The sequence below is a fragment of the Giraffa tippelskirchi genome, chromosome 6, assembly GCF_054371585.1.
Source record: "Giraffa tippelskirchi isolate mGirTip1 chromosome 6, T2T-mGirTip1v1.2.pri, whole genome shotgun sequence".
Taxonomy (NCBI): domain Eukaryota; kingdom Metazoa; phylum Chordata; class Mammalia; order Artiodactyla; family Giraffidae; genus Giraffa; species Giraffa tippelskirchi.
In genome coordinates this window covers 72261500-72286955 of record NC_137280.1, presented here as the reverse complement: position 1 = coordinate 72286955, position 25456 = coordinate 72261500, and the positions used below count along the sequence as shown (strand labels likewise).

The following is a 25456-nucleotide window of genomic DNA, read 5'->3' as shown; positions in this document are numbered from 1 at the left end:
TCCTGGGGGTAGACTTCAGGCTTTGAAACATGATCCAGGCAGTCAGCTTCTTTTGGAGTCATTTAGGCCTGAGCAGGATCAAAACAGAGGAGCATGCCAGGTAATGTCAGGGGCGGAAGGGCTCTGAATGTCCACCCCATCTAGGAGTTCTCAGTGTGAGTGGGACGATTGTGTCCCCCAGGGAAATTTGGCCAAACCTGGAGACATTTGCTCATGATTTAAAATTTTTTTTCACATTTTAATTTTTTGTCTGTGCCATACAGCATGCATGCAGGACCTTAGTTCCCCGATCAGGAATCGCACCCGCACCCATGTCCCCTGCATTGGGAGCTCAGAGTCTTAACCATTGGATGGCCAAGAGGTTCCTCTGGAAACATTTTTGATTGTCACTCTGGGCAGCGGTGGGTGCTCCTGGCTTCTAGTGGGTGGGGTTCAGGGATAGTCCTAAACATCCCATGATACACAGGACTGCACCCCACTCCCCAGCAGAGCATTGTTCAGCTCCCCAGGGTCGGTATCCCTGAGGCTGGGAAACCTGCGTAAGTCTGACCTGGCATTTGAAACTGCTCCTCTGCAAAAAACCATGGGCAGGGACTTGCCTGAGAATGGGGGGCTCACTTCTCCCTGACAGATCCCAGCCTGTCCTGGACAGTCCTGCCTATCAGGACATTCCTCTTTACTTCAAGGGACAAGTCACCCTGTGTGCCTTCCCTTAGTTGCTCTCAGGTTCAGTCCTTGAAGACACACATGAAATTTCTCAGCCTGGATGCACAAGACTCTTTACGTCATCTCTTCCCCTCCAGTTAAACACCAGGGCTCTTTCTCTGTGTTTTGTGTTTGATTTTTTGGGTTGGTTTTTAGTTCCTTTATAAGAACCTAAGCATTTTCTTCTCAATGCTATCCAGTTCATCTCTGTTTTCTCCCACATTGTTGTTTTGTTGTTGTTCATTTGCTAAGTTGTGTCCGACTCTTTGTGACCTCATGGGCTGTAGCACGCCAGGCTTCCCTGTCCTTCACTATCTCCTGAAGTTTGCTCAGACTCCTGTCCATTGAGTCAGTGATGCCATCCGACCATCTCACCCTCTGTCGCCCGCCTTCTCTTCTTGCCCTCAATCTTTCCCAGCATCAGGGTGGGAAAGATTGAAGGCAGTTCAGTCCTTTCCTATATTGAGACCCCCCCCCAGACAAATAACTGAATTTTATCTCCATCAGTTACAAAACACTAGAGAGAAGGTGGGGGGAATCCTGTATGAAACTGATCAGACTCTATTGCTCTTTACGGGTCATTTATTCATTCAGTCACATATCCTTTTTGATAAACAAATATCTGACTGATTTCTGCTGTGTGCCTGATTCTGTGTTTGGTGTTGGGGATTCAACAGTGAATTAGTCACAGTTCTTGCCTTTAAGAGGTAGAACTCTTGTAGAAAACGCAGAGGTACTAAGGAAGTGCTGTGCTGGGGGCCCATGGGGGAAATACAAGAGCAAGCTGGGACATGGAAGTCCAGGAGGGCTTCGCTGTTGAGCTTGGGAAAGCATCTGGGCATCTTTCCATCACTGCGAGGTGAGCTTGGCATCAGTGATAGCAGAGTGTGAGCCGCATAGCTGTGTGAGGTCCCGGGGGTTGCTTTCCATCTCTGAGCCTCGGTTGCTTCATTTTCCCATCATGGCAAGAAAGTTTTTACCTAGCAGAGTTATTTGCAGGAAGGGATTGGATAAGCCGACGGACACACAGTGTTTGTGTGTGAGCAAGGTTGCCATGTGGACTCACCTGGAGGGCGGCAGGGACACACCACCACCACTCACGTAAATCACTCACCTGCCTTCCAGGCTGAGGGACGTGTCCGGGGTCCCCGTAATCAGCAGCCGTGTGCTGGGCCTGCACTTCCACCCCCGGAGAGGCCTGCATCACCAGGTGCCCGTCATGTTCGACTATTTCCACCTGTCGGTCATCTCGGTGACCATCCACGCCGCCCTGGTGGCCCTGCAGCAGCCGCTGATCAGGTATGAGGTTACATGTCCTTCGGTACCAGGGCGAGGGTGGCCGCTTCGGGTTCCTTGTTACGCTTGAGTCTCCCGTGTGGCTGAGATGGTGAGAGCTGCCCAGGGGACATCAGCCCAGACCAGGGAAGCACCCCCAGGCTGCAAATTTTAGCTGTGAGCCTCCCTGAGGGGCAGGGGAGCGGTGGGCAGGAGCCTGGGGAGGACATGGGTGGGAAACCTCAGAGCTGAATGGGTGTGACCTGATGCCTCCATCTGACCTGGCTTCTTTCTAACCGTGTCTTATTTGAAAAGTCACCTAATATCTCTGAGACACACGGTCTCCATCTCTAAGCCAGGACCACTCATGGTGCTTGTCTACATAAGGTTTTAGTGAGTCTCACATGAGAACAGTGCCCGGCATGCAGTTTTCTGCCCCCTCCTCCAGTGGCTGTTTATTCAAGGGTAGGACAACCTGAGTGGTCCCATGCTTTCTCTTCAAGGGGTTGACCCAGCATCTCCATGGCCTCAAGGTGCACTGAGGCTCTACAAATGCCATAACGGAGGGACCGAACTGACAACAATGAGCATGTCCTCTGGTATCCGGGCACTTCATCCAAGTGCCTGGCAGGACCAGAGGTGACACCAGGTCACTTCAAACCTCCCCCATACGTGAGGGTGTGGGTTACACATGTGAGCAGAGGGATATTTGGGGATGGAATCTTGTATCATGCAGTTTCTAGAAGGGAACTTTCCTGCTGTCCCTTTTCAGGACACTTCTCAGTGTTGAGGGTTGAAATGCAGGTGGGGGAACTTCCAGTTCCCACTCATGGCTGGATAGGGGACAGTGTCCTGATCCCCTGCTGGGGTCAACGCATAGGAAATGAGATCTTGGTGGGGTGATGTGACCACGCTGTGCTTCCCCAGTCACCATGTCTATCTGCTTGCTGAGCTCCATCCTGGACTGTGCCTGCTAATGGGGCTATTTCAGCTCCTCTGCGTAGAAAGTTTAACCTCCTAACAGAAATAATTCTTTGCAAGCTTGTCTGCAGCCACCTTGCCAGAGAGCAGCGCAGATAGAAATTCACCAGCAGAGTTGAGGCTTCTCCAGGGATAGGGGTAAAAATAGAGCTGCCTTCTGTTCTCTGGGCTCTGCAGGAAGGATTCCTATGAGTTCATTCACAGTGGTTGGGAATGCTTTAAGGTTATGGGAAATACCTGTCAAATAGGGCAAGCTCCAGTTTTTCCAGAAAAGCAGTTTTAGCATCAGTTGTTAAATCCAGCCAGAAAGAAGCAGGTGTGGAATGAAAATTTAACCTTAAAAGATCCTTCCCTGAAACAGACTCAGGTCTGTTTAACCCTCAGTGTTTAACCCTCAACTGGTTAAACTGGAGTTCACCTGAGGGACTCAGCAGCTCAAGGTCACACTGAAGTCCATGATGAGTTATTCTAGTGACTAATTTGCAGTTGGTCCTCTGAATGTACCATGAGCATCACAGCTCATGCACAAATTCCCCATTTCTACTGCAGTGTTCCATTTATCCACTTTCTAGCTAAACTATAGACTTGCTTCAAATCTCAGTTCTAAACAATTTCAAGACATGATTATATTAGAGTGGATTGTATTGTGGTATTATCAACAAAGCTATATAAATAGAATAATAGTTATGTTATATTTTATGATTTTGTGGTATTATCGACAAGAACTTCTAGCATTTATTGAATCATTGCTCTTTGCCAGACATTGTACTTGCAGTTGGCTAAACTCATGGAATCCTCAGACAACCTCACTGTTAAGGTGCTGGTATCAACCTCTTTGACGCATGAGAATACAGGGAGATTTAAAACTTTCCTCATGGAGCTGGCAGATGCTGCTGCTAGAATTTAAACCCTGGCAGACCTCAGTGGGCAAAGAATCCACCTGCAGTTGCAGGAGATGCAGGAGACGGGGGTTCAGTCCTTGGGTCAGGAAGATCCCCTGGAGGAGGGCATAGCAACCCACTCCAGTATTTTTTCCTGGAGAATCCCATGAACAGAAGAGCCTGGCAGGCTGCAGTCCATGGGATTGCAAGAGTCAGACACAACTTGGCAACTAAACCACCACAACTCATGTGGGCTTTTCTAATCTCCCTTGATCCTAAAATGGATGGTTGCCATCACTCTATGCTTGTTGATCTTGTGATGACTTGCAGAACTGAGCAGTGTCTGTATTTTTGTCTGTGGAACAGGTGCAGAGTTTCTAACTAGTGTCTACACAGTGAAAGTCTTTGACATCCCCGATCCTATGAAACTTCTGTGTGGTCGTGTCGTGCAGACGGATATTGTTTTCCTTTCTTCCACAGAAGAACAGAGGTTTGGGAGGGGGCTGGGGGTTGAAGGACTTCACTCTGGGTTGTGCCAATGGCAGGAGTAGGTGTAGGACTTAGACTACATCAGATAGAGCCTCCCCTTGTCTTTCTGATCAAGATCCCACGCTACCTTCTCCTGTGGTTAAGTCACCTCTGCCTCCATGTGTCTCATCAGACAAGTTGTAGGCATTTAGGGGGTATTTCTTTATATACATAGTGGGATGTGTGTCATCCTTGGCCCCAAAGCTCATGTGCCAGTTACACCCACTTGTCCTGGCAGCATCCATAAATGTCCCACCCAAGCATCCCTCGGGGGTGAGCTGTGCATGCGAGCTAAGTCGCTTCAGTTGTGTCCGACTTCATGCTACTCCATGGACTGTAGCCCGCCAGGCTCCTCTGTCCATGGGGTTCTCCAGGCAAGAATTTTGGAACTGGGTTGCCATGCCCTCCTCCACGGGATCTTCCTGACCCAGGGATTGAACCCTTGTGTCTCCTGCACTGGCAGGCAGGTTCTTTACCTCTAGGGCTACCTGCTATCTCCTCTAAATGGCATATCTCATAGGCTCCCTAGCAACAGCGTCAAAGAGGCTGAATTAATGGCACCATACTTTCCTTTGCATCCTTTAACAAAAATTAGACACATTTTCAATTCTTTCATTTTCCTTCTTTACAGTTTTACTCGCCCAGGAAGAGGCTCCTGGCTTGGGAAAGGCGGCCCAGACACAGGACCAGAGCAGTCTAGCCTTTCCCTGGAAAACCTGGTCTTCGGAGCTGGATACTGCAAGCCGACCTCCTCAGAGGTAACGTCTGCACGGGACAGTGGCCCCAGGACTACAGACCTCACTTGGCAGGCTGTGTCTGTTCTGTGAGACTTCTGTCCATTTCAGATGCCCCACATAGAGTTTCTTTGCTTCCCTTATCCTTGTCTCTTGTTAACTCATCCGTTCCTTCTTTGGTTGGCTGCTACATTTATCAAACATATTCCTAATGCCAGGCCCCAGGGTAGTTGCAGAGAGGAGGGTCTTCACATGGTACCCCTATCATATGGCCCCTTGAAAAATATGGTTCCATGGAGGTCATGGGACACATAAGGGGCTTCCCCTGGAACATGTGGAACCTCAAAAGCCCTTTGGCCATAAGCTCATTTCAAAATCTGGCTCCATCCTTCATTTGCTCACTTCTTGGAGCCTCAGTTTTCCCACCTGTAGAGTGGGGTTGTTGATACTTAATAACCTCACAGGTGAGTATGTGTGTTCGTTGCTGTAATGGGTAAAAAGTTCCATCCCTTCTCCAGACGCCCCAAGGCTTGACCAAAGGCTTTATCATGACCACATCAGAGCCCAGCCTCTCCACTCTGTCCCATACTGCTTCTGACTCCTGTAGATGCTCTGCCTCTGAGACCTCCCCAGTAGACCCACCTGAAAATCTCCAGCTTAGGCTCTGTTTTCCAGGAAACATGGTTTGGAACATCAGGGCATATCAGGGGTTGTAGATCAATTCAACGCATCTGTGATGACACTTTCATCCCCAGACGGGGGCCTTTGCCGGGACCACAGGAGCACAGGGTATGATGGTGATCGGGTGTCTGCCCTGATGGAACTCCTGGGTGCCTGTCTGCACATCCTCGAATGCCTGATTCAGATGCCACCCCCCTCTGAGAAGTGCTCTCTGATCTCCTAGCAAGAAATTCTCCCTCCCAAGTGTTTGCCCTACAGTCAGCTCTAGGCATCTCTGCCTTTCGTCCACTGGGCTCCAGGCAGCTTTGGGACAGCTGCCTTCAGCTCCACATCCTTAGGGCCCGGCACCATGCTGGCACGTGTGGTTAACCCTCAGGAAATGTGTGTTGGATGGATGGCTGATCCAAGTATCTGGTCATGTTCATATAGAACTCTGAGCAGTGAGAGAGCTGAGTCACAGAGGCAGACAGAGAGCGGAGGAAGGGCAAGGCATCTCCACGGACACCTGGATTCCAAGCGCGGACTTTTCAGAAACCCTGGACCTGGAGTGGAGTGGGGTGAGGAACAGTGTAGATCATCTCAGCCTGTCTGATTCTGTTACACCTGGAGAGGCCAAGCATCACCACAGTGATGAGGCAGAGAGAAGGCTATGCTTTCAAATACCTGCTCTGCTCAATACTTCATGATGTGGTGGACTCTATTCACCCTGTAAAAATTTAGGCTCCTCCAGTCTAAAATGGGACAATACCTATATCTTAGAAAGGATTTTAGTACAGAAATCGGCTCACAGTGGGCACAAGGTACAGTATCTTTTTTTTTTCCTCCTTTCTTATCTTGGCTATTTTGGGGGATGTGTGTCAAAGAAGACGTCTCTGTCTTTCACAAGAGTCAGATAAAATAGTTTATTGGTGGGTGCTCAGCCGTGAACTTGCTCACAGCTCAGTGGGCTATTTTCAGGACCAGATTCTTTTCCTGTGCATTTTCCATTTGGGTCGCATCCAATTATGCGGGCTCAGAGCCCCGTGCCCATCCTGTGCCTCCCCACCCCCTGTTCCCCGCAAGGCAAGGGCTGCCAAGCAAGGAATAAAATCCACTCCCCAGCCTCCCTTGTGGGCTGTGCCTTCAAATCCCCAAGAAGCCCAGCGCACTAGCAAATAACATCACAATCCATGCAGATTGCAGCATCAGCTGGAGTGATTAGGGAACAGGTGTTCCCTTCAAAATAAGCCTTTGTGTGCAGAGACATGTGCAGAAACTAGAGATTCACAGCAAAGTAAGGTCATTGACATGAAAAATCATCAGGGGGTGAGGGTTGCCATGACGTGACACGCCCCCTTCCCCAGAAGCCCAGGTCTCTCTCGTCCTGCAGCCTTACTCTTTCCTGCAGCATCTTAGGCAAAGAGGGCTTCAAATTTAGGGATGAAGCTGGAGCTTGCATCCCCTTCCCCTCCCACCTCCAGAAGCACCAGCAGCTTTGCCCCAGGGGAACTGTTTTCCCTCTCCCACTCATGGCTTATCTGTCAAAGAGGATACGAATGCCTGCCTTGCAGGGCTGCTGAGAAGATTAAATGAAATAAGCGTATAAAATCCTGCAGTGGAAAGCTTGGCACAAAAATGCTCAATAAAATCCTCTGCTGGTCTTATTTTTCTTTGAGTTTATCCACATAATTAAATTGAATGTTACTCCAAGAGCCTCGTGTTGTCATGTGGGAGGGATGTGGAGGGTCTTAGATCTTTCCTGTTCTTGGCTTCCGCTCCACCCTGCTGTGTGACCCTGAGCTAGATAACTGCCCTCTCTGGGCCTCGGTTTCTCAATGCTTAGAAAGAGGATTGGACGAGATCACGCTGGAGGCCTCCTTCAGCCCTTGCTATGCTGTCTTATACTGTAATATCCTGACACTTCTTGGTACAGTTGGGGACAGTTAACGTGTTCTTGGTGTATTCAGATTCTCCACAGAAACAGAATCAATAGGATAATAAGATCACATGTGTGCATACACACACACATACACATGTATAAAGAGACAGAGAAATAGATTTATTTTAAGGAATTGTCTCATGTGAATATGGAGGCCAGCAAGTCCAAAATCTGTAGATCAGGCTAGTAGGCTGGAGACCTAGGGGAGAGTTACAGTTTGAGTCCAAAGGCCATCTGCTGGCCAAATGACCAACTTCTTTCTTCCTCAGAGTGGGGAGAACGAGTAATATGTGTGTCAGTCTTTTTCTTTTAACATCTTCAACTGATTGTACGAGGCCCACCCATGCTGTGGCGAATATCTTTACTCGTGATTCAAATCATGATTTAAATGTTACTCTCCTCTGAAACATACTTTCACAGAAACATCTAGAATAACATTTGACTGCCTATCTGGGTACTGTGGATGGGCCCTATGGACACGTAAAATTGACCATCAGTGCTCAGGGTCTGACAGACTCTCCTTGAAGGTCAGGAATCCAGTGACTCAAAGTCAAGAGAAAGTCTTTCTTCCTCAGGAGCTGGGACACACTCCCTTTCTTCTCGCTGAAATAAGTGCGGTCACTCCATTGCCCAGGGGAGGAATAGCCACGTGGTAGAGAGGCGCAGATGCTAGGACTCCCTTGTTTTCAGAGCTCTGCCTCCTTGGGCAGCAGAATCTGGGTGTCCGTTCACTAATCCGCTAGTCCCTTAATCAGCCCTCCCCTGCTGGCATCTATGTGCCGCAGGGACAAAAACAAACAAAACTCAGTCCTTACCCTCAGTAGGTCATGGGATCTGATGTGTGAGGCAAAGGAGTAATTAAAATGTTTAAATTCCATGATTGTGTGAAAAGTGTCAGTTCAGTCGCTCAGTCGTGTCTGACTCTTTGCGACCGCATGAACCGCAGCACTCCAGGCCTCCCTGTCCATTGCCACCTCCTGGAGTTTACTCAAACTCATGTCCATTGAGTCAGTGATGCCATCCAACCATCTCATCCTCTGTCGTCCCCTTCTCCTCCCAGCATCAGGGTCTTTTCCAGTGAGTCAGCTCTTTGCATCAAGTGGCCAAAGTATTGGAGTTTCAGCTTCAGCATCACTCCTTCCAATGAATATTCAGGACTGATCTCCTTTGGGATGGACTGGTTGGATCTCCTTGCAGTCCAAGGGACTCTCAAGAGTCTTCTCCAACACCACAGGTCAAAAGCATCAATTCTTCGGTGCTCAGCTTTCTTTATAGTTCAACTCTCACATCCATACATGACTACTGGAAAAACCATAGCCTTGACTAGACGGACCTTTGTTGACAAAGTAATGTCTCTGCTTTTTAATATGCTGTCTAGGTTGGTCATAACCTTTCTTTCAAGGAGCTTTTTTTTTTTTTTTTTACTTTTCCAAGTGAAAAGTGTGATACTCATCATTTGAAATCATGTTTTTTAAATTTTGTTTTTATTTGTTGTCCTCACTGTGCAGCATGTGGGATCTTACTTCCCAGACCAGGGATCAAACCCACACCCTCTGCAGTGGAAGCACAGTCTTAACCGCTGGACCATCAGGGAAGTCCCTGAAATCACATTTCTGAATGCTTGCTTTACACCAAGATACTCTGCTAAACCACTGATGCATGTGGATTCCATCCATTTCCACAAAACAGTTTCCTATTTCCTTTGACAGCTGAAGAAACTTAGAGAGAGGTTAAGCCATATCTGTAAAGTCACACAGCTGGGCAGGGGCCAAGCTGGCATTTTAACTCAGCCTGATGCCAACTCCCCACCCGTCTTCAGCTGCTGAAAAAGTGAAAGTATTATTTGCTCAGTTGTGTCTCTTTGTGACCCCATGGACTGTAGCCCGCCAGGCCCTTCTGTCCATGGAATTCTCCAGGCAAGAATACTGCAGTGGATTGCCATGCCCTTCTCCAGGGTATCTTCCTGACCCAGGGATTGAACCTGGGCCTCCTGAATTGCAGGCAGATTCTTTACTGACTGAGCCACCAGGGAAGCTCCTCAGTTAATCAGCCACTAGATTGATGTTAACCAGAGAAGAGGCTTTGGCTCCTCTGCTCTGGCCGGGCAGGTGAATGTTTGATTTGTTCCCCTGGGTGCGCCTTGCGTATGCTCAGGAAATCTTTGTTGAGTGGATGAGTGGCTGAGATCCTGGAATCTGAGAACATCAGGATAAAAGAGATCAAAAGCCCTAGCCGGGAGACCGTTAGGCCTCTAACTTTCCCACAGATCTGTTTCGTGCCGCTGCTCTGAGCCTCGCCGGTCCTGTGCTCACCGGTGGAGATCACAGAAGCCCTGCTGCCCGGGCAGACGACTGTGCCTGAGATGAACATGCTGGCCGCCAACGTGAAAGCCTTCCTTCCTCCTCTTCCCTTAGAAGGTGCTTCCCCAGACGGAGGAACACGTGTCCTCGAGAGGAAATGCCGGCCCCCTTTTGTTTGGATCACTGAGAAGTGAAGAGCGGCATCTTCCTCGAAGGGAGGAAGCCACACGTCCGTGGCTTTACAAGTCCTTCTGTGCTGAGCTTTGTGCCCTGACAGCCCCGCCCTCACTGATGGGAGGCATGTGCCTGTTGGGGGTGGGCGTGAGGAGGGAAACTGAGGCACAGACCTGACTTCCACGTGGAAATCTCCCCTCTCCCAAGTGCACTGTGCTCTTCATTTTTTTTTTTTCCTTTTTGCTCCATTTCTGTTGGGTTCTTTGCTCTGTACCCTTTGCTCTAAATACACCCTTGCTGCTTGTTGTCAGCATCTTCAGGTCCCTCTCGTGGGGATCTGGAGTTATGAGGGTAAGACATGAACGTTTGTTATTACTGTTAACACCTCATTAGGGTGCCGTAAGGAGAGACATTGCTGTTGGTTTGTTCACTAATCAGATAATCACCAGGCACCTACTGTGTCTCAGGCTCTGCACAAGGATGGTGATGTAGGGTGAACAAAATTGGCATTTCTGTTGCCCTCGGTGTCCATCTGAGTTGCTGGCACATCATAGGTGCTCAGTTAATGTTGGAGGCACAGTTGAGTTGAGATGAGACCTCACTGGATTATTTTTTTTTTAATGTTTATTTACGTATTCATTTGGCTGCATTGGGTCTTAGTTGGCATCTTTGTTGTATCATGCAGGATCTTTCATTGAGGCACTCGGACTTTCTAGTTGTGGTATGTGGACTTAGTTGTTCCATGGTAGGTGGGATTCAGTTCCCTGACCAGGGACTGAAGCCTCCTCACCCACGTTGCAAGGCAGAGTCTTAATCACTGGACTGCCAGGGAAGTCCCCCTCATTGGATCCTTGGTTCTCTCGAGTTGCTGCAAGTGGGGGCCACTCTTCTGGTTGTGGCGTGCAGGCTTCGCACTGCAGTGGCTTCTCTTGCTGTGGGGCACAGGCTCTAGGACGCGTGGGCTTCAGTAGTTGCAGCGCAGGGGCTCATTAGTTGTGGCTCATGGGCCCTAGAGTGTGCAGGTGTCAGTAATTGTGGCGAATGGGCTCCGTGGTTATGGCCTGCAGACTCTGGAGGGCTCAGCAGTTGTGGTGCATGAACCGAGCTACCCCGCAGGGCATGTAGGATCTTCCTAGACCAGGGATCAAACCAGTGTCCCCTGCATTGGAAGGCAGATTCTTATCTACTGCGCCACCAGAAAAGTCTACCTTCTGCTATTTTGAGAATTAAGTTGGCAAAGGCTGTTGTGTTCTCCTTCTCCCTCTCTGCCAAACAGTTTCAACATTCTCATTTAAATGATTATCTAATTTCCTAAAATCCTGTGGAATAAATAGTAGGTTGCTAAACGGTGCCCAGGCTATGATGGGCTTTCCGTTACATCAGTCTGCTTATGGATGCAACATAATTGTACAGGTTATTTACAAAAGAGGATATAAATCAGTGGGAATGGGCTTTTCATGCAGAAGTCTACATTATTGATAATTTATGCACCACCCTTTTCATTAGTGAAGAGCTGCTTTATTCCACACTGCCTGCTTTCAGATGCCTTGCTCCTCTCCAGAGAGTGAAGGCGTGATGGGAGATGTCAGGTAGGAAAGCAGAGGATGGTACCCTCCTTCCCCGACCACCCTGCGTTTCCTCACTGCATCATCAGGGTCCAGTGCAGCAGACGCTCAATAAACACATACCGAGGGACTTCCCTGGTGGTCCAGTGGTTAAGAATCTGCCTTGCAGTGCAGGTGGCTCAGAGGGTAAAGCGCCTGCCTGAAACGCAGGAAATCTGGGTTCGATCCCTGGGTCAGGAAGATCCCCTGGAGAAGGAAGTGGAAGCCCACTTCAGTACTGTTGCCTGGAAAATCCCATGGATGGAGGAGCCTGGTAGGCTGCAGTACATGGGGTCGCGAAGAGTCAGACACAACTGAGCAACTTCTCTTTCGCTTGCAATGCAGGGGATGTGGGTTTGATCTCAGTTCGGGGAATTAGGATCCCACAACCCACAGAGCAACTGAGCCCGTGTGCTGCAACTTCTGCAGCCAGGTGCTGCGATGAAAGATCCCGTGTGCCGCAACTGAGAGCCAATGCAGCCAAATAAATAAATATTAAAAAAAAAATGAACACACACCGAGCAAATACAGGATGTGGATGCAGCAGGACATACAGGCGATATCACCAGATTGGGAGGAAGAAAACCTGGTAGGGCTAAGGCCAGATTCTTCCACGGGTGAACTGTGAGAGCTTGGGCGAGTCAGTTCACCACTCTGAGCCTGTTTCTTCTTGTCTTTTGTTGTTGTTGTTCAGTTGCTGAGTCATGTTTGACACTTTGCAACCCCATGGACTGCAGCACGCCAGGCTTCCCTGTCTTTCGCTGGCTCCTGAGGTTTGCTCAAACTCATACTCATCGAGTCGGTGATGCCATCCAACCATCTTATCCTCTGTCACCCCCTTTTCCTCTCGCCCTCCATCTTTCTCAGCAACAGGGTCTTTTCCAATGAGTCAGTTCTTCGAATCAGGTGGCCAAAGGATTGGAGCTTCAGCTTCAGCATCAGTCCTTCCAATGAATATTCAGGACTGATCTCCTTTAGGATGGGCTGGTCTGATCTCTTGGCAGTCCAGGGGACTCTCAAGAGAAGAGACCTGCTCACTTTATAAATTTTGCCTGGAGTTCAGATGGGAGAGGGGCTTCCCCTCAGCACACCCCTTCCTCTACCATCTTCTCTCCCATCCTGTTCTCCAGGGATGATGATATGATGACACCACATTTGCCTTCTAACAAAATTGTACCAGCTAAATACATTGAACACTTCCCCATGTTAGGCTCTTGTTGGATATTTTTAATATGCTGTTTCTCAGCTCCCTGCATAGGTTCACATGCTATAGTTGAGGAAACTAAAGCTCTAACAACTTCAGCAAATTGCTCAGCATCAGACAGCAGGTCCCTGATAGGTCTGGCACATGAGCCCAGGAATGACTATCTGAGCCCTGCCTTCTGTCCACTTGGAATCATTATTCACCTGCTTGTCTCCTTTAATCTTCCAGTAAGTGCAGGGACCATGTCTGCCACTCTTGGCATCAAGCATTCAACACAGGTATCTCTTGAATCAATAAGTATATTAATGTTTGCTCCTTTTTTGCAAGTAATAATATTTTTTGAAGAACCCGAGTTGAAGCCATTCTGTGTGTACTTTTTCAGACAGTGTTTATGGTTAATGCTCAAGTGTGAGGGTGAGTGATGTCACCATGAACAAATTAGCCCCATCTCTAGTTTCATGGAATTTACAATCTGGCCAGAAAAAAATACTGAAAAAATAATTTCATGCAAGATAAACATTAAGAAAGGGTCATCTACAGTGCGGTAGCTCTGCTGGGACATGTAATAGAGGGGGACCCAAGTATGCTGGGGAGGCCTTCCCTGATGGTCCATTGGCTAAGACTGCATGCTTCCAGTGCAGGAGGCCTGGTTTCAATCCCTGGTCAGAGAGCTAGGTTCTATATACCGAAACTAAGATAACAAGTAAATATTCAGACTAGTCATACCATATTAAAAAAAAAGAATATCAGACTGATTGAGGGCAGGCTTCTCTGCAGGAGGAAATTGAATCTGCTTGTTCAGCTAGAAGGTACTCAGGATGCAAGACTGAGTTTAGATCCATCTTTTGCCATGACTAGTGGCTTCCCAAGTCCTCCATCTTCCAAAGCTAGGCATCACTAAGGGCCTCCAAACACATGTGGTCCATTTTTTAGAGAGAATAGCCTCTGCTTGGAGTTTTTATGTATTACTTTATTTAGCATGTTTCTATAGAATACCTATTTTCATTGCCACATGACGGATTAGACAAGCACAGCCAAGGGAGAAATGAAGACCCCACATCACAAGGGGTCAGTCTTTGGCTCGGGGTCTGCTGGGGAGGCACAAAGGAGGGTCAGGCTTCCTGAACTCAGAAACAGTCACAAAATGCTTCTCAGGGTGACGTGTCTCTAATTTGAGTCAAAAGGAGTGGATTGTCGATTGCAGCTGGGAGAGGAGGTGTGGGAAGGAGTAATAGCAGGGCCACGGGCAGGCAGTGAGAGGGCAGGGCACATCTGGGGGCTCCAGGGAGGTCAGTGTGGATGGACATGGGGCTGGGAAGGTCACAGTGGTCTGATCATTGGGAACTCTGGAAGCTAGCTTAGCCACAAAAGTATGGCAAGCAGGGGATTGGAATGACAGGATGGGTTATCATCCTTGCTGTTATGTAGAGGGCTTACTGAGGAGAGTTTAGGGCTGCGGCCAGAGAGGCAAGGTTGGAGGCTAGCGCAGTGGTCCAGGAAAGAGCGGAGCAGTTGCCTGGGCCATGAAGAGGTGAGCTGAGCAGAGAAGAAAGATAAACGGATGTCAGAACTGCAATTGAAGTAGAATGGGGAGACTTGCATAATAAGTGGATGTAATAGTTGTTGGTCGGGGATCACTACAATTTGGTTGTGAGCTAGGTTCCTAATAAAGAGAGTTAGTAAACTTGATTCACACTCAAGTGTGAATGGCTGAAATAATCCATTTTAGGTGACCCTAATTGGCATTTTAAAAATCAGTGAACTAAAATGGATGGGAACATGCGAATTTAATTCAGATGACCATTATATCTACTACTGTGGGGAAGAATCCTTTAGAAGAAATGGTAGTCAGCAAAAGGCTACCTGATAGTCAGCAAAAGATTCTGAAATGCAGTTCTTGGGTGCAGTCTCAAAAACAACAGAATGATCTTAGATTGTTTTCAAGGCAAACTATTCAGTATCACAGTAATCCAACCAATGCTTAAAGAAGTCAAATGATTCTGTGAAGACCCACAAGACCTTCTAGAGTTAACACCAAAAAAAAGATGTCCTTTGCATCATAGGAGCTATGCTTAGTCTCTCAGTCATGTCTGATTCTTTGTGACCCCATGGACTGTAGCCCGCCAGGCTCCTCTGCCCATGAAGATTCTCCAGGCAAGAATATTGGAGTGGATTGCCATGTCCTCCTCCAGAGAATCTTCCCAACCCAGGGATCAAACCCAGGTCTCCCGCATTGCAGGCAGATTCTTTAGCATCTGAGCCACCAGGGAAGCCCCATCATAGGGGATTGGAATGCAGAAGTAGGAAACCAAGAAATACCTAGAGTAACAGGCAAGTTTGGCCTTGGATAAATGAAACAGGGCAAAGGCTAACAGAATTTTGCCAAGAGAACACACTGGTCATAGCAAACACCCTCTCCTCTGACAGTGCAAGAGATGACTCTACACATGGACATCCCTAGGATGGTCAATACTGAAATCAGATTGATTATATTCTTTGCAGCCGAAGATGGAGAAGTTCTGTACAGTCAGCAAAAAACAAGACTGGGAGCTGACTGTAGTTCAGATCATGAGCTCCTTATTGCAAAATTCAGGATTAAATTGAAGAAAGTAGGGAAAACCACTAGCCCATTCAGGTGTGACCTAACTCAAATCTCTTATGAATATACAGTAGAGGTGACGAATAGATTCAAGAGATTAGATCTGATACAGTGCCTGAAGAAATGTGGATGGAGGTTCATGACATTGTACAAGAGGCAGTGACCAAAATCACCCCAAAGAAAAAGAAATGCAAGAAGGCAAAGTGGTTGTCTGAGGAGACCTTACAAATAGCTGGGAAAAGAAGAGAAGTGAAAGGCAAAGGAGAAAGGGGAAGGTTAACTCACCTGAATTTAGGAGTTACATTTAAAATGATGAGTGTTTAACTCACAAAAGGGGATATATGCTATTCTCTCTGCCCAGAATTGAAGAAGGAAATGGCAACCCACTCCAGTATTCTTGCCTAGAGAATTCTGTGGACAGAGGAGCCTGGTGGGCTGCTGTCCATGGGGTATCACAGAGTCAGACACAACTGAAGGGACTTAGCAGCTGCCCAGAATATCCTTCTCTGACACCTCCCATCACTCCCTCCATCCAGTGAACTCCTAGTTAGCCTTCAAAACCCTATTCAGCCATTACCTTTTATGAGCTTCCTTTCTTTGAGCTTCTTTGACTACCCCAAGCTGCTGATTTGTCTGTCCTACATTTGCACTTTAAGCGTACTTCTCTCATCTGCCTAAATGTAATAATTGTTTAATGAGTCTCTTTTGTTCCATCACTTGAAAGCATTCTGTGAGGGCATAGTCGTTCATCTCAATACTCAAAATTAAATCACTCCAAGGATATTTTACCCTCCTTTCTCAGGGTGAAACCAGGTCACCCCTTGAGGAAACAAATGACAGAATTTTAAGCAGAAAAGGAATTAAGGACCCTAGGAGCAAGCTGACAGTGTCCAGAGTTCTTTGCCTTTGTCCTCTTTGTGGATATAATGACAGGTCATGGTGGGGGGATCTACATCAAGGAAATTGGGGAGAAAAGAAATGAGCCCAAATGCTTGACCACTGCAAATACCAATGACTGAGTTAGAGAGGAGGGCATAGTTCTGGCCACAGAGGCAATTGGCTGGGTGTTGGCTCTCATTCTGCTAGGATATATTTAGCATTGTGTGAATGTGAAAACAAGATCTGAACATAAAGCATTTCACTGCTAATGGATTTGTGGGACCCACTTCTCTCAGCTGGCTCTTGATGGATGGTAAGGGCCTGTAACTGACTTTGCCCAGCATAGTGGTTATTCATTTGGTTCTTTCTTGACATCTAGCTGGGCAGATATCTTCCAGTGGAAGTCTGGATGTCAGAGAGAAGGCCTTTTCTATTTACTGTGGTCTTAATGGAAGGGACACTGATGAGGGAGCCAGGAGCTGGAGATTCTAGAACTGAGTTCCCCAGTGTCTGTGCTGTGAGACCCCAGCAGAGCCCACCCCATGCCAATGGGCTAAATCAGGAAATGCAGAACCTTGGGGTTGGGTAGGGTGGGGGTGTGGAAGAGACTGCAGGGATGCTCCCACATACCCTTCATTCTTTTTGTAAATTAATTTTTAATTGGAATATACTTGCTTTACAATGTTGTGTTTGTTTCTACTGTATAGCAAAACGCATCAGCCATGTGTTATATATACACCCCTTCTTTTCTGGACTTCCTTCCCATTCAGGTCACTTCAGAGCCCCGAGTAGAGTCGACTCATTCGGTTCAGTTCAGTCGCTCAGTCGTGTCCGACTCTTTGCGACCCCATGAATTGCAGCACGCCAGGCCTCCCTGTCCATCACCACCTCCCAGAGTTTACTCAAATTCATGTCCATTGAGTCGATGATGCCATCCAGCCATCTCATCCTCTGTCGTCCCCTTCTCCTCCTGCCTTCAATCTTTCCCAGCATCAGGGTCTTTTCAAATGAGTCAGCTCTTCACATCAGGTGGTCAAAGGATTGGAGTTTCAGCTTCAACATCAGTCCTTCCAATGAACACCCAGGACTGATCTCCTTTAGGATGGACTAGTTGGTTCTCTTTGCAGTCCAAGGGACTCTCAAGAGTCTTCTCCAACACCACAGGTCAAAAGCATCAATTCTTTAGCACTCATCTTTCTTTATAGTCCAGCTCTCACATACATGACTACTGGAAAAACCATAGCCTTGAGTAGATGGACCTTTGTTGACAAAGTAATGTCTCTGCTTTTTAATATGCTGTCTAGGTTGGTCATAACTTTCCTTCCAAGGAGTAAGTGTCTTTTAATTTCTCATTAGTTACCTATTTTATACATAGTATTGATAGTGTGTATATGCTAATCTCAACCTCACAATTCATCTCACCCCTCTCTTTCCCTTACATTTGTTCTCTATGTTTGTGTCTCTATTTCTGCTCTACAAGTAAGATCATTTATACCACTTTTCTAGATTCCACATGTATGCATTAATATGCAATATTTGTCTCTTTCTGACTTACTTCACTCTGTGTGACAGTTTCTAGGTCCATCCATGTTTTCCAAATGGCACAATTTCATTCCTTTTTAGTGCATTCTTTTAGGCGTCTCTAAAGACTGCATTTTGGAATTAGGTTTAGGCCTTAAGACTAGATTCTGGCTAGTTAAATGGGAACAGCGGTGATACAGGCCTCTTTCCCCACTCTTAAAACATCTTGCTTGATGGTCTGGTCTTTCTTTCCTTTCCATGGTAACCTCAGTGATCATGTGTTTAAGAGGGTAGTGGCACCAAACAGAAGAATCTGGATCTAGAGACACCCTTAGGAGGAGAGCCACACAGGAGATTCTCTGGCCTCTATCAGACTTTGGGAAAACAGAAAGGAAAAAAAAAATAATGTTAAGGAACTGAGATGTAGCAGTTGCTTGTTATATAGTTAGTATTAAGAAAAATGTGTTCCTTTCTGTGTGTCAGGCACAATGAAAACCAAAAATGCATGGCACTGACCTTAGTAATGTAGAAATGGAGACTTTGGTCAGAAGATGGACCCATGAGGACCCATGTTCCAGGTGGCAGGGCATCTGGTAAACTGTCACCTCTGAGAATTGGAAGGCAGACCACAAGCTTGCCGAAATGTGTCTCTGAAGGGAGGTTTCTCAGACTCAGCATGTTTGATATTTTGGGACATTTGGGGCCACTAGGGGGTGGGTAATTCTTTGCTGTTCTGTGTGTTGCAGAGTGTTTGGCAGTATCCCTCGTCTCTGCCCATTAGATGCCCCAGCACCTGCTACTCAGTTGTGACAACCAAATATATCCCCAGACATTGACAGATGTCCCCCCGGAAGCCAAATTTTCCCTGGTTGAGAACCTCTGCTCTGGGGAAAGAGGTTGGAAAACAGAAAGTTAGCAACAGCGTGTCTGTACTGCATGTGGCTCTGTTTGGGGAGGTGTTACAGGAAACTGGTGAGCTCAAGAGGGAAGTAACTGTCTTCCAAACATGCAAGGAAAGGAAGAGAGAGTCTGTGCAGAAGTTTTGGGAATGGCAAAGCTGGAAAGTCTCTTTCTCTTTGAACACAAACATTAAGATGATTATTTTAAAAAGCAAACAAAAACTTTGTATGACAGAGCCCAGGAAAACTTCTCATTTAAATAAAATGACAATGGGCTTTCCTGTTGGCTCAGGGGTAAAGAATTCCCTGCCAATACAGGAGACAAGGGTTTGATTTCCGGTCCCAGAAGATCCCACATGCCTCGGCGTGACTAAGCTTGTGCTCTAGAGCCCAGGAACTGCAACTAATGAGCCCACATGGCACAATGACTGAAGCCCATGTGCTCCACGATAAGAGGAGCCACCGCAATGAAAAACTTGCACATTACAGTGAGGGGCAGCCCGCAGTCTCTGCAACTAGAGAAAAGCCTGTGAAACCATGAAGACCCAGCACAGCCCAAATAAATAAATATATAAAGAAAGTGACAGTGACTGGGGGCAGAAATCAGATTAATGCTCCAAATCTCCTACATATTGACCCAGGAACCTTCAAGTCAACTTCCATTTAGTTCCTGAGAGAAACCTGGAGGCAGAAAATCAAAGAAATGAAGCAGATTTAAGAGCACATGGAAGAGGCTAGAAGCAGATGCCCTGACAGCCTAAGCTGTGATGCTGAGAGAGAGCACACGGCAGCGTATACCCAGCGACCCTCCTTTAAGTGACTTTCTCCGGTAATGAAAATGCACAGCAACCGGCTGATTGACTGGTGACACTGTTGCCCAGGTGAGTGTGGTGTGCATGTGCACGCGTGCACACACACACAGACACACACAAGTGCTTGCACAGGCACGTGTGGTTATATTTGCAGGAAAGGTGAAGCAGTCCCCCCAAAGTCACCGTGTTCTGTTTTGAATGCAGTCAGCCAACGAGCAGGGCAGCGCGCACTTGTTTTCCCGAGGTCCCGGCTTCTGTCTTTGGTCTGAGATGTGTGCTGGCCGACGAGGAGCAGGTGCTGCAGGCAGATGGCTGGAGAGAGTCCTGGTAACCGGAGGGTGATCAAGGGCCTCTTGCTGCAGTGCAGGCAGAACTTGCAAGCCCAGCTACCCTCTTCGCTCCTTCCTCCTTTCCCCAAGGCTCTCCCTGGACTGAAGGTGCTCTTGCATTGAAAAGAAAGAAAGCAAAATCGGGATGGGCAACCTGAGAGCTGACATATGCGGCACTCACCCCCAATAAACTGGCTCAAGAGTGTCCAGTTCAGCTCAGCCTGTCAAACCCACTTTGTCAAACGCAGGTCTATCCACTGCTAACTTGTGCCTGTCAAGCTCCATGGCTTTTTGGCTCTCAGTTGTATTTGTTACCATAGTATAGACATCAGAAGTCCAGGATATTTGCACTTTAAAAAAAAAATTGTATTTATTGTATTTTTGGTTGTACTGAGTCTTTGTTGCTATGCATGTGGCTTTTTCTAGTTGTGGCAAGTAGGGTCTACTCTCTAGTTGCGACTCTCTAGCTTCTCTTATTGTGGAGCTCGGGCTTTGTAGTTGTGGGGCAAGGGCTTAGTTGCTCCTTGGCATAGGGAATCTTCCCAGACCAGGGAGCCAACCCGTGTCCCCTTCATTGCCAGGTGTGTTCTTAACCTCTGGACCACCAGGGAAGTCCTCTCCACACTTCTTAGTAGCTTATTGGCAGTAAACAACCTTCAATATGGTACCAGGTCACAGGCAGAGAGTGCCTTTCCCTGGGGCCTATAGTTGGGGATAGTTATTATATTAACCAGGAGTGCACATCAAACTCTCCTGGGAAGCGCTTCTTTTTAAGATGATGTTTTCTGAGTCTTATTTCCAGAGATTGTGATTCCGCTCAGCCAGAGTGAGGCTTAGAGAGCAGTATTTAAAAAATCTCCCCTGATTCTGGTGTATCCTTGAGTGGAGGTCTCCTAGAATGAACCGAAAGGTATAGAGTTTGGAGTTGGACTCACTTGGGTACAAACCCAGGATGGGTCACTCTAGTCCTTGAGTTCATCACCTCTCTGAGCTTGGGATAATGTACACACAGAATGCTCAACTTGGAGGCAAAGCTCACTGACCTCCCTGTTCAATGGAGATTTGTTCCAGTCCATGAAGAAGGCAATCCAAGCTGTAACATCTATGATTCTGCATATTCTAATTAGGCTTTGTTGATTGTAGCATTTTTCCCCTCCAATTCCCACTCTTTCCTCTGACCCCAGATTGCATTAGGAGGCTCTTCCTGGACCCCAATATCTTGTTGCTCATTCTTATCATCACAAACTTTGTAGTTGATTGTCATTGCTCATTGTCTAGCCAGTCTCTCATGAGACTTCAAGTTTCTAGATTGCAAGTATGGGCAGGGGGGCAGTTACTATTCATTGTGTCGTTTCAAACCAACAGTTGCCCCCCAGAAAGGACTCTATGTGAACAGCCATTGTCACATGACTCTTTTAATTAATCAACTGATTTTTGGCTGTGCTGAGTCTTCATTGCTGTGCAGGCTTTGCTGTAGTTTCTGCAAGCAGGGGCTACCCTCCAGCTGCAGTATGCAGACTTCTCACTGTGGTGGCTCCTCTTGATGCAGAGCAGAGGCTCTAGGGCACACAGTCTTCAGTGGTTGCAGTGTGTTCATTCAACAGTTGCAACTCCGGGCTCTAGAGCACGGGCTCAGTAGTTGTGGCAAACAGATTTAGTTGTTCCGTGGCACATGGTATCTTCCCAGACCGGAGATCGAACCTGTGTCTCCTGCATTGGCAGGCAGATTCTTTACCACTGAGCCACCAGGGAAGTCCCTGTCACACAGCTCTTGATGCTTTCTGTGCTTTATCCTATTTAATGCCCATGATAACTCTCTGAGCTAAATTGTCCCTTGTATTTTGGACACAAGGAATCTGAAGCTCAGGTCACACAAGTGCAAAGCTTCAGAGGAGAACCCAGTGTGGCAGAGTGTGTCTAACACTCATGTGCCTGGCCTTGGAAACTGCCAGTGTAGGGACCCGGACCACAGTGCATAAGAACCTCATGTTCATGGCAGCAGCCTGCCACCCTGCCACACCTTGTCCATCCCATTGCTTCACCCTCACCTGCAGCTTTACAGAATGTTTCTTTCTCCTAAATATATTAGGAATGCTCCCCAAACCTCTCTGTATTCATAATTGTTCCATCTGAGAAAATAAAAACCATAATTTGAGCATAACTACTCATTGAGGAGTTAAAGACTTGGCAAGAGTTACTGAAAAGAATCATTTTATGTTCTGGCTCTTAGGCATGCCCTGGACTTGGAGTTAAGAAACCCATAATTAAATTGGACTCTGACCTTTATTAGCTTTTGTTCTTGAGTAAGTCAATGAACCTTCTGAGATTCAGAGCCCTGGTCAGGAAAGTAGCAGTAATACTTGTTCCTTTTTTCTTTAACATAATCAGTAACTTGGCCATCTCACTGTATTCCTGTATCTGGTCATTTTTAGTGAGACTGCAGTAAACCATGTGTTCTCCTTCTGTCACGGACAAGCAGGACACTAGTGCAAGGTATATATTTTGAATAAATGATTATATCATTAACTGTTAAGTGTGTTAGTTGCTCAGTCATGTCTGACTCTTTGCGACCCCATGGACTGTAGCTCACCAGGCTCCTCTGTCTGTGGAATTCTCCAGGCAAGAATACTAGAGTGGGTTGCCATTTCCTTCTCTAAGGGATCTTCCTGACCCAGGGGTTTAACCCAGGTCTCCTGCATTGCAGGCAGATTCTTTATCATCTGAGCTACCAGGGAAGCCCATTATATTATTAAATCATACATTATAATTGTGATGAGAGTTAAAAATGAGTAGAGCAAGTGATTGCCCTTCTACTGTCTCTCTGTCATGTTCATGTCCTGTTTAGGATGATTCAACTATGTGCCAGAGAACTCTTGTTATATATGATCATCTTTGGGAAATCCAAGCATTTCAAAATATATACCTGTTTAAGTGTCTACGGTATCTGCCGTGAACCCTGGACCTTGGATCCAGGCTGCTAATGTTGCATTCTTGACTCTCTGCATGAGTGTGTGTGTGTGTGTGTGTGTGCAATTTTAGACAGGTCACCTATTCTATTACCTGAGTTAAACTCATCTGTAAAATATAAATAATATTAATATGGAAAATTTATAGGTTTGGAATGAGAAATGAATTTATGTTAATGTATTAAAGCCTATGACATAGCACAAGGTACAAGAGCAACCTTCCAGAAGTCGCTATACATGAGTTTCTACTAACAGCTTATCACGAGCACATGCATACCTGTGTGCCTGTCACCTGCTGGCTCCTAGAAGGAAAGCATGAAACAGGCCAACAAGCAGAGGGGCCTTGTAATAATCCAGGAAAGAACCTGTCCCCAGGTTATTACCTCAGGAAATGGGAGGAGGAGTGTAAAGGGTGAGAGACATTTTGGAAGGAGAATATATAGATCTGGGTAAGGCAGAAAAAATTCAAAGACAATTCTGGTTTTGTTTTTGGCTAATTAGGAATGGTATATATAGCTTTTCCCATTTATTCCCTTAAACTCTTTTTTGGTATTTTCTCAATCGTCGTCTCAAATGTTTAACCAGATCTGATGCTTTTTACCATATGATTGCTGAGTGTTTTCCCTGAGTTTCTAGGGCTCTTAACATTCACTGGTGCCTGGTGGGTTTTGTAACATGACTGAAGGCAGGAGTTCAAGCCCACGATGAAAGCTGCCTAGGTCAGGTTCCAGGCTCAGCAGTTCTATAAATTACAGGAAAACTGGATATTGTGATGTTTTTCCCCCCACATATCAGCCTGTTCTCCTAATCAGTGTCCCTTTTTTTCTCACTGAAAAATGAGCAGGACCAATGGAATATTCCAAAACTCCATACTTTCTATCTCCAGTGTTATGCATAATTGAATATATTTGATAGTTTCTATCATCTTGAAAAATCACTTTTCAAATATTGAAATAATAAAAGATCCATCAAAGAACAGTGATGTGATATTACCTTCTGTTCCTATGGAGACCAAATCACCAGTGTTCAGCTGTGGGATTATTAATGGCATCTGCTCATATAAGGCACACTGAGTGAGCTTGGTAAGTAAGCAAATGATATTTATCATCGTCTGCAATGTGTTCAACTCATTTCAACTTATGTTTGTCATTGGGATTTTATAAATGGTTTTATTTTCTAGTTTGGTTCCGTTTAATTTTTTGAAGGGCATGTTGCCAGTGTTCGGTAAGATATTTCTTGGCGATATTGCTTAGTCTTATGAGAAACATTTTATTTGTGTGTGTGTGTGTGTGTATGTGTTTGTTTGGGGGAGGCAGGTCATTGAACAGGATTTCTGGAGTGTAGACTCAACAGCTATAGCACACTATAGGAAGCAAGAAATCCAGTAAAACTGGAGAGAGATTTTTATTGAGCAAGTACTATATGGTGTACACAATGTTCAATTTTTGCAAACAGGATCTCTTCTGAGCCTTGTAAGATCCATGAACATTTCACATTATGATTTCCATTCTATAGATGAAGACACTAAGGATCTGAGAGGCCAAGCATTTTTCCTAAGGGCATTTATTTGAAACATAATTCTAAACCACCTGTATGCATTTCTAAGTGATTGCTCTTCTTTGTGTTTTGCACTGAACTTAATGTGGTTCTGAGCATAATGCTGGCCCCCGTGGGTTGTTCTGATGGTTCATGTATTTAAAGTGATGGGCACATGGTCACTGTTGAGTGAATGATATTGGGTTGGCCAAGACCAGGGAGCAAGACCATACCTCTCACTTTAACAGAGTCTGTTCCGCTAGTAACAGTTGGAACTGAATCTCATTCCTCGCTGACTTCTCCCATCCTCTCTGCCTCATTGGCTGCTGCCTCTGGGTAGCACAGAGAGTCCTGTTCCATATTGATCTCATTATCTTTCCCAAGAGAATGTTCAATGAAAATGATGCCTGCTTGTGGCTGCGGGGATGTCAGCTGGAGGCTTCAGGGAGCACTCCAACCTTGGCTCAGCCCTGCCTGTAGGCTCTGATCCATTCATGGGAGGGAAGAAAGGAGGGTTGGAGGGTGCAGAGCCCCTGAGAACTTCCCAAGGTGCCTTAGCTACACTTCTTGAGACTTATCACTGGTGCTTCAAGTCTTGGCACCATGATCCTTGAGTACCATAGTGCACCCTCTGTCCCAAAGACCTTTCATCCTGTTTTATTTAACGACCAATCACATCCCTTTGATTCCTGAACCCCTTTCATAGACAGGGACACTGAAGTCCTAAGAGGGAAAGTGACTTGCCTAGAGTTGTCCATATGGTAAACTTTAGATGCTGGATTTAAGATTCTGCAATCAGTCTTCTGTTTGCTACGTAAGTTGTCTTGGTGATCATGGCAGGGAATTCATAGACATGTAAGGGGTTTGGTTCTGTGGCTTAGATTCAGATCAGACTCTGTACTTTCTGTGAATTAATAGAATAATATTAGC

At 46.5% G+C, this 25456-nt stretch overlaps 1 protein-coding gene and 1 long non-coding RNA gene across 16 annotated transcripts in view; both read left to right on the top strand.

The window, feature by feature from the left end:
- The window catches only part of FAM135B (family with sequence similarity 135 member B), a 252056-nt gene that overhangs the window by 179167 nt on the left and 47433 nt on the right, over positions 1 to 25456 (top strand). For all 15 annotated transcript variants that reach the window (XR_014057507.1, XM_081503749.1, XM_081503757.1 and 12 more), the window contains 2 exons: positions 1831 to 2004; positions 5002 to 5128. Coding sequence is in view for 14 of the 15 variants with exons in the window: in XM_081503749.1 (XP_081359875.1) it covers positions 1831 to 2004; positions 5002 to 5128 (301 nt within the window). In the remaining variant the exon portion in view is untranslated. The remainder of the gene's footprint in view (positions 1 to 1830; positions 2005 to 5001; positions 5129 to 25456) is intronic.
- Positions 5766 to 7428, top strand: LOC145511105 (uncharacterized). Its single transcript, XR_014057511.1, has 2 exons — positions 5766 to 5893; positions 6215 to 7428. It is a non-coding gene; the product is annotated as an uncharacterized LOC145511105 (long non-coding RNA).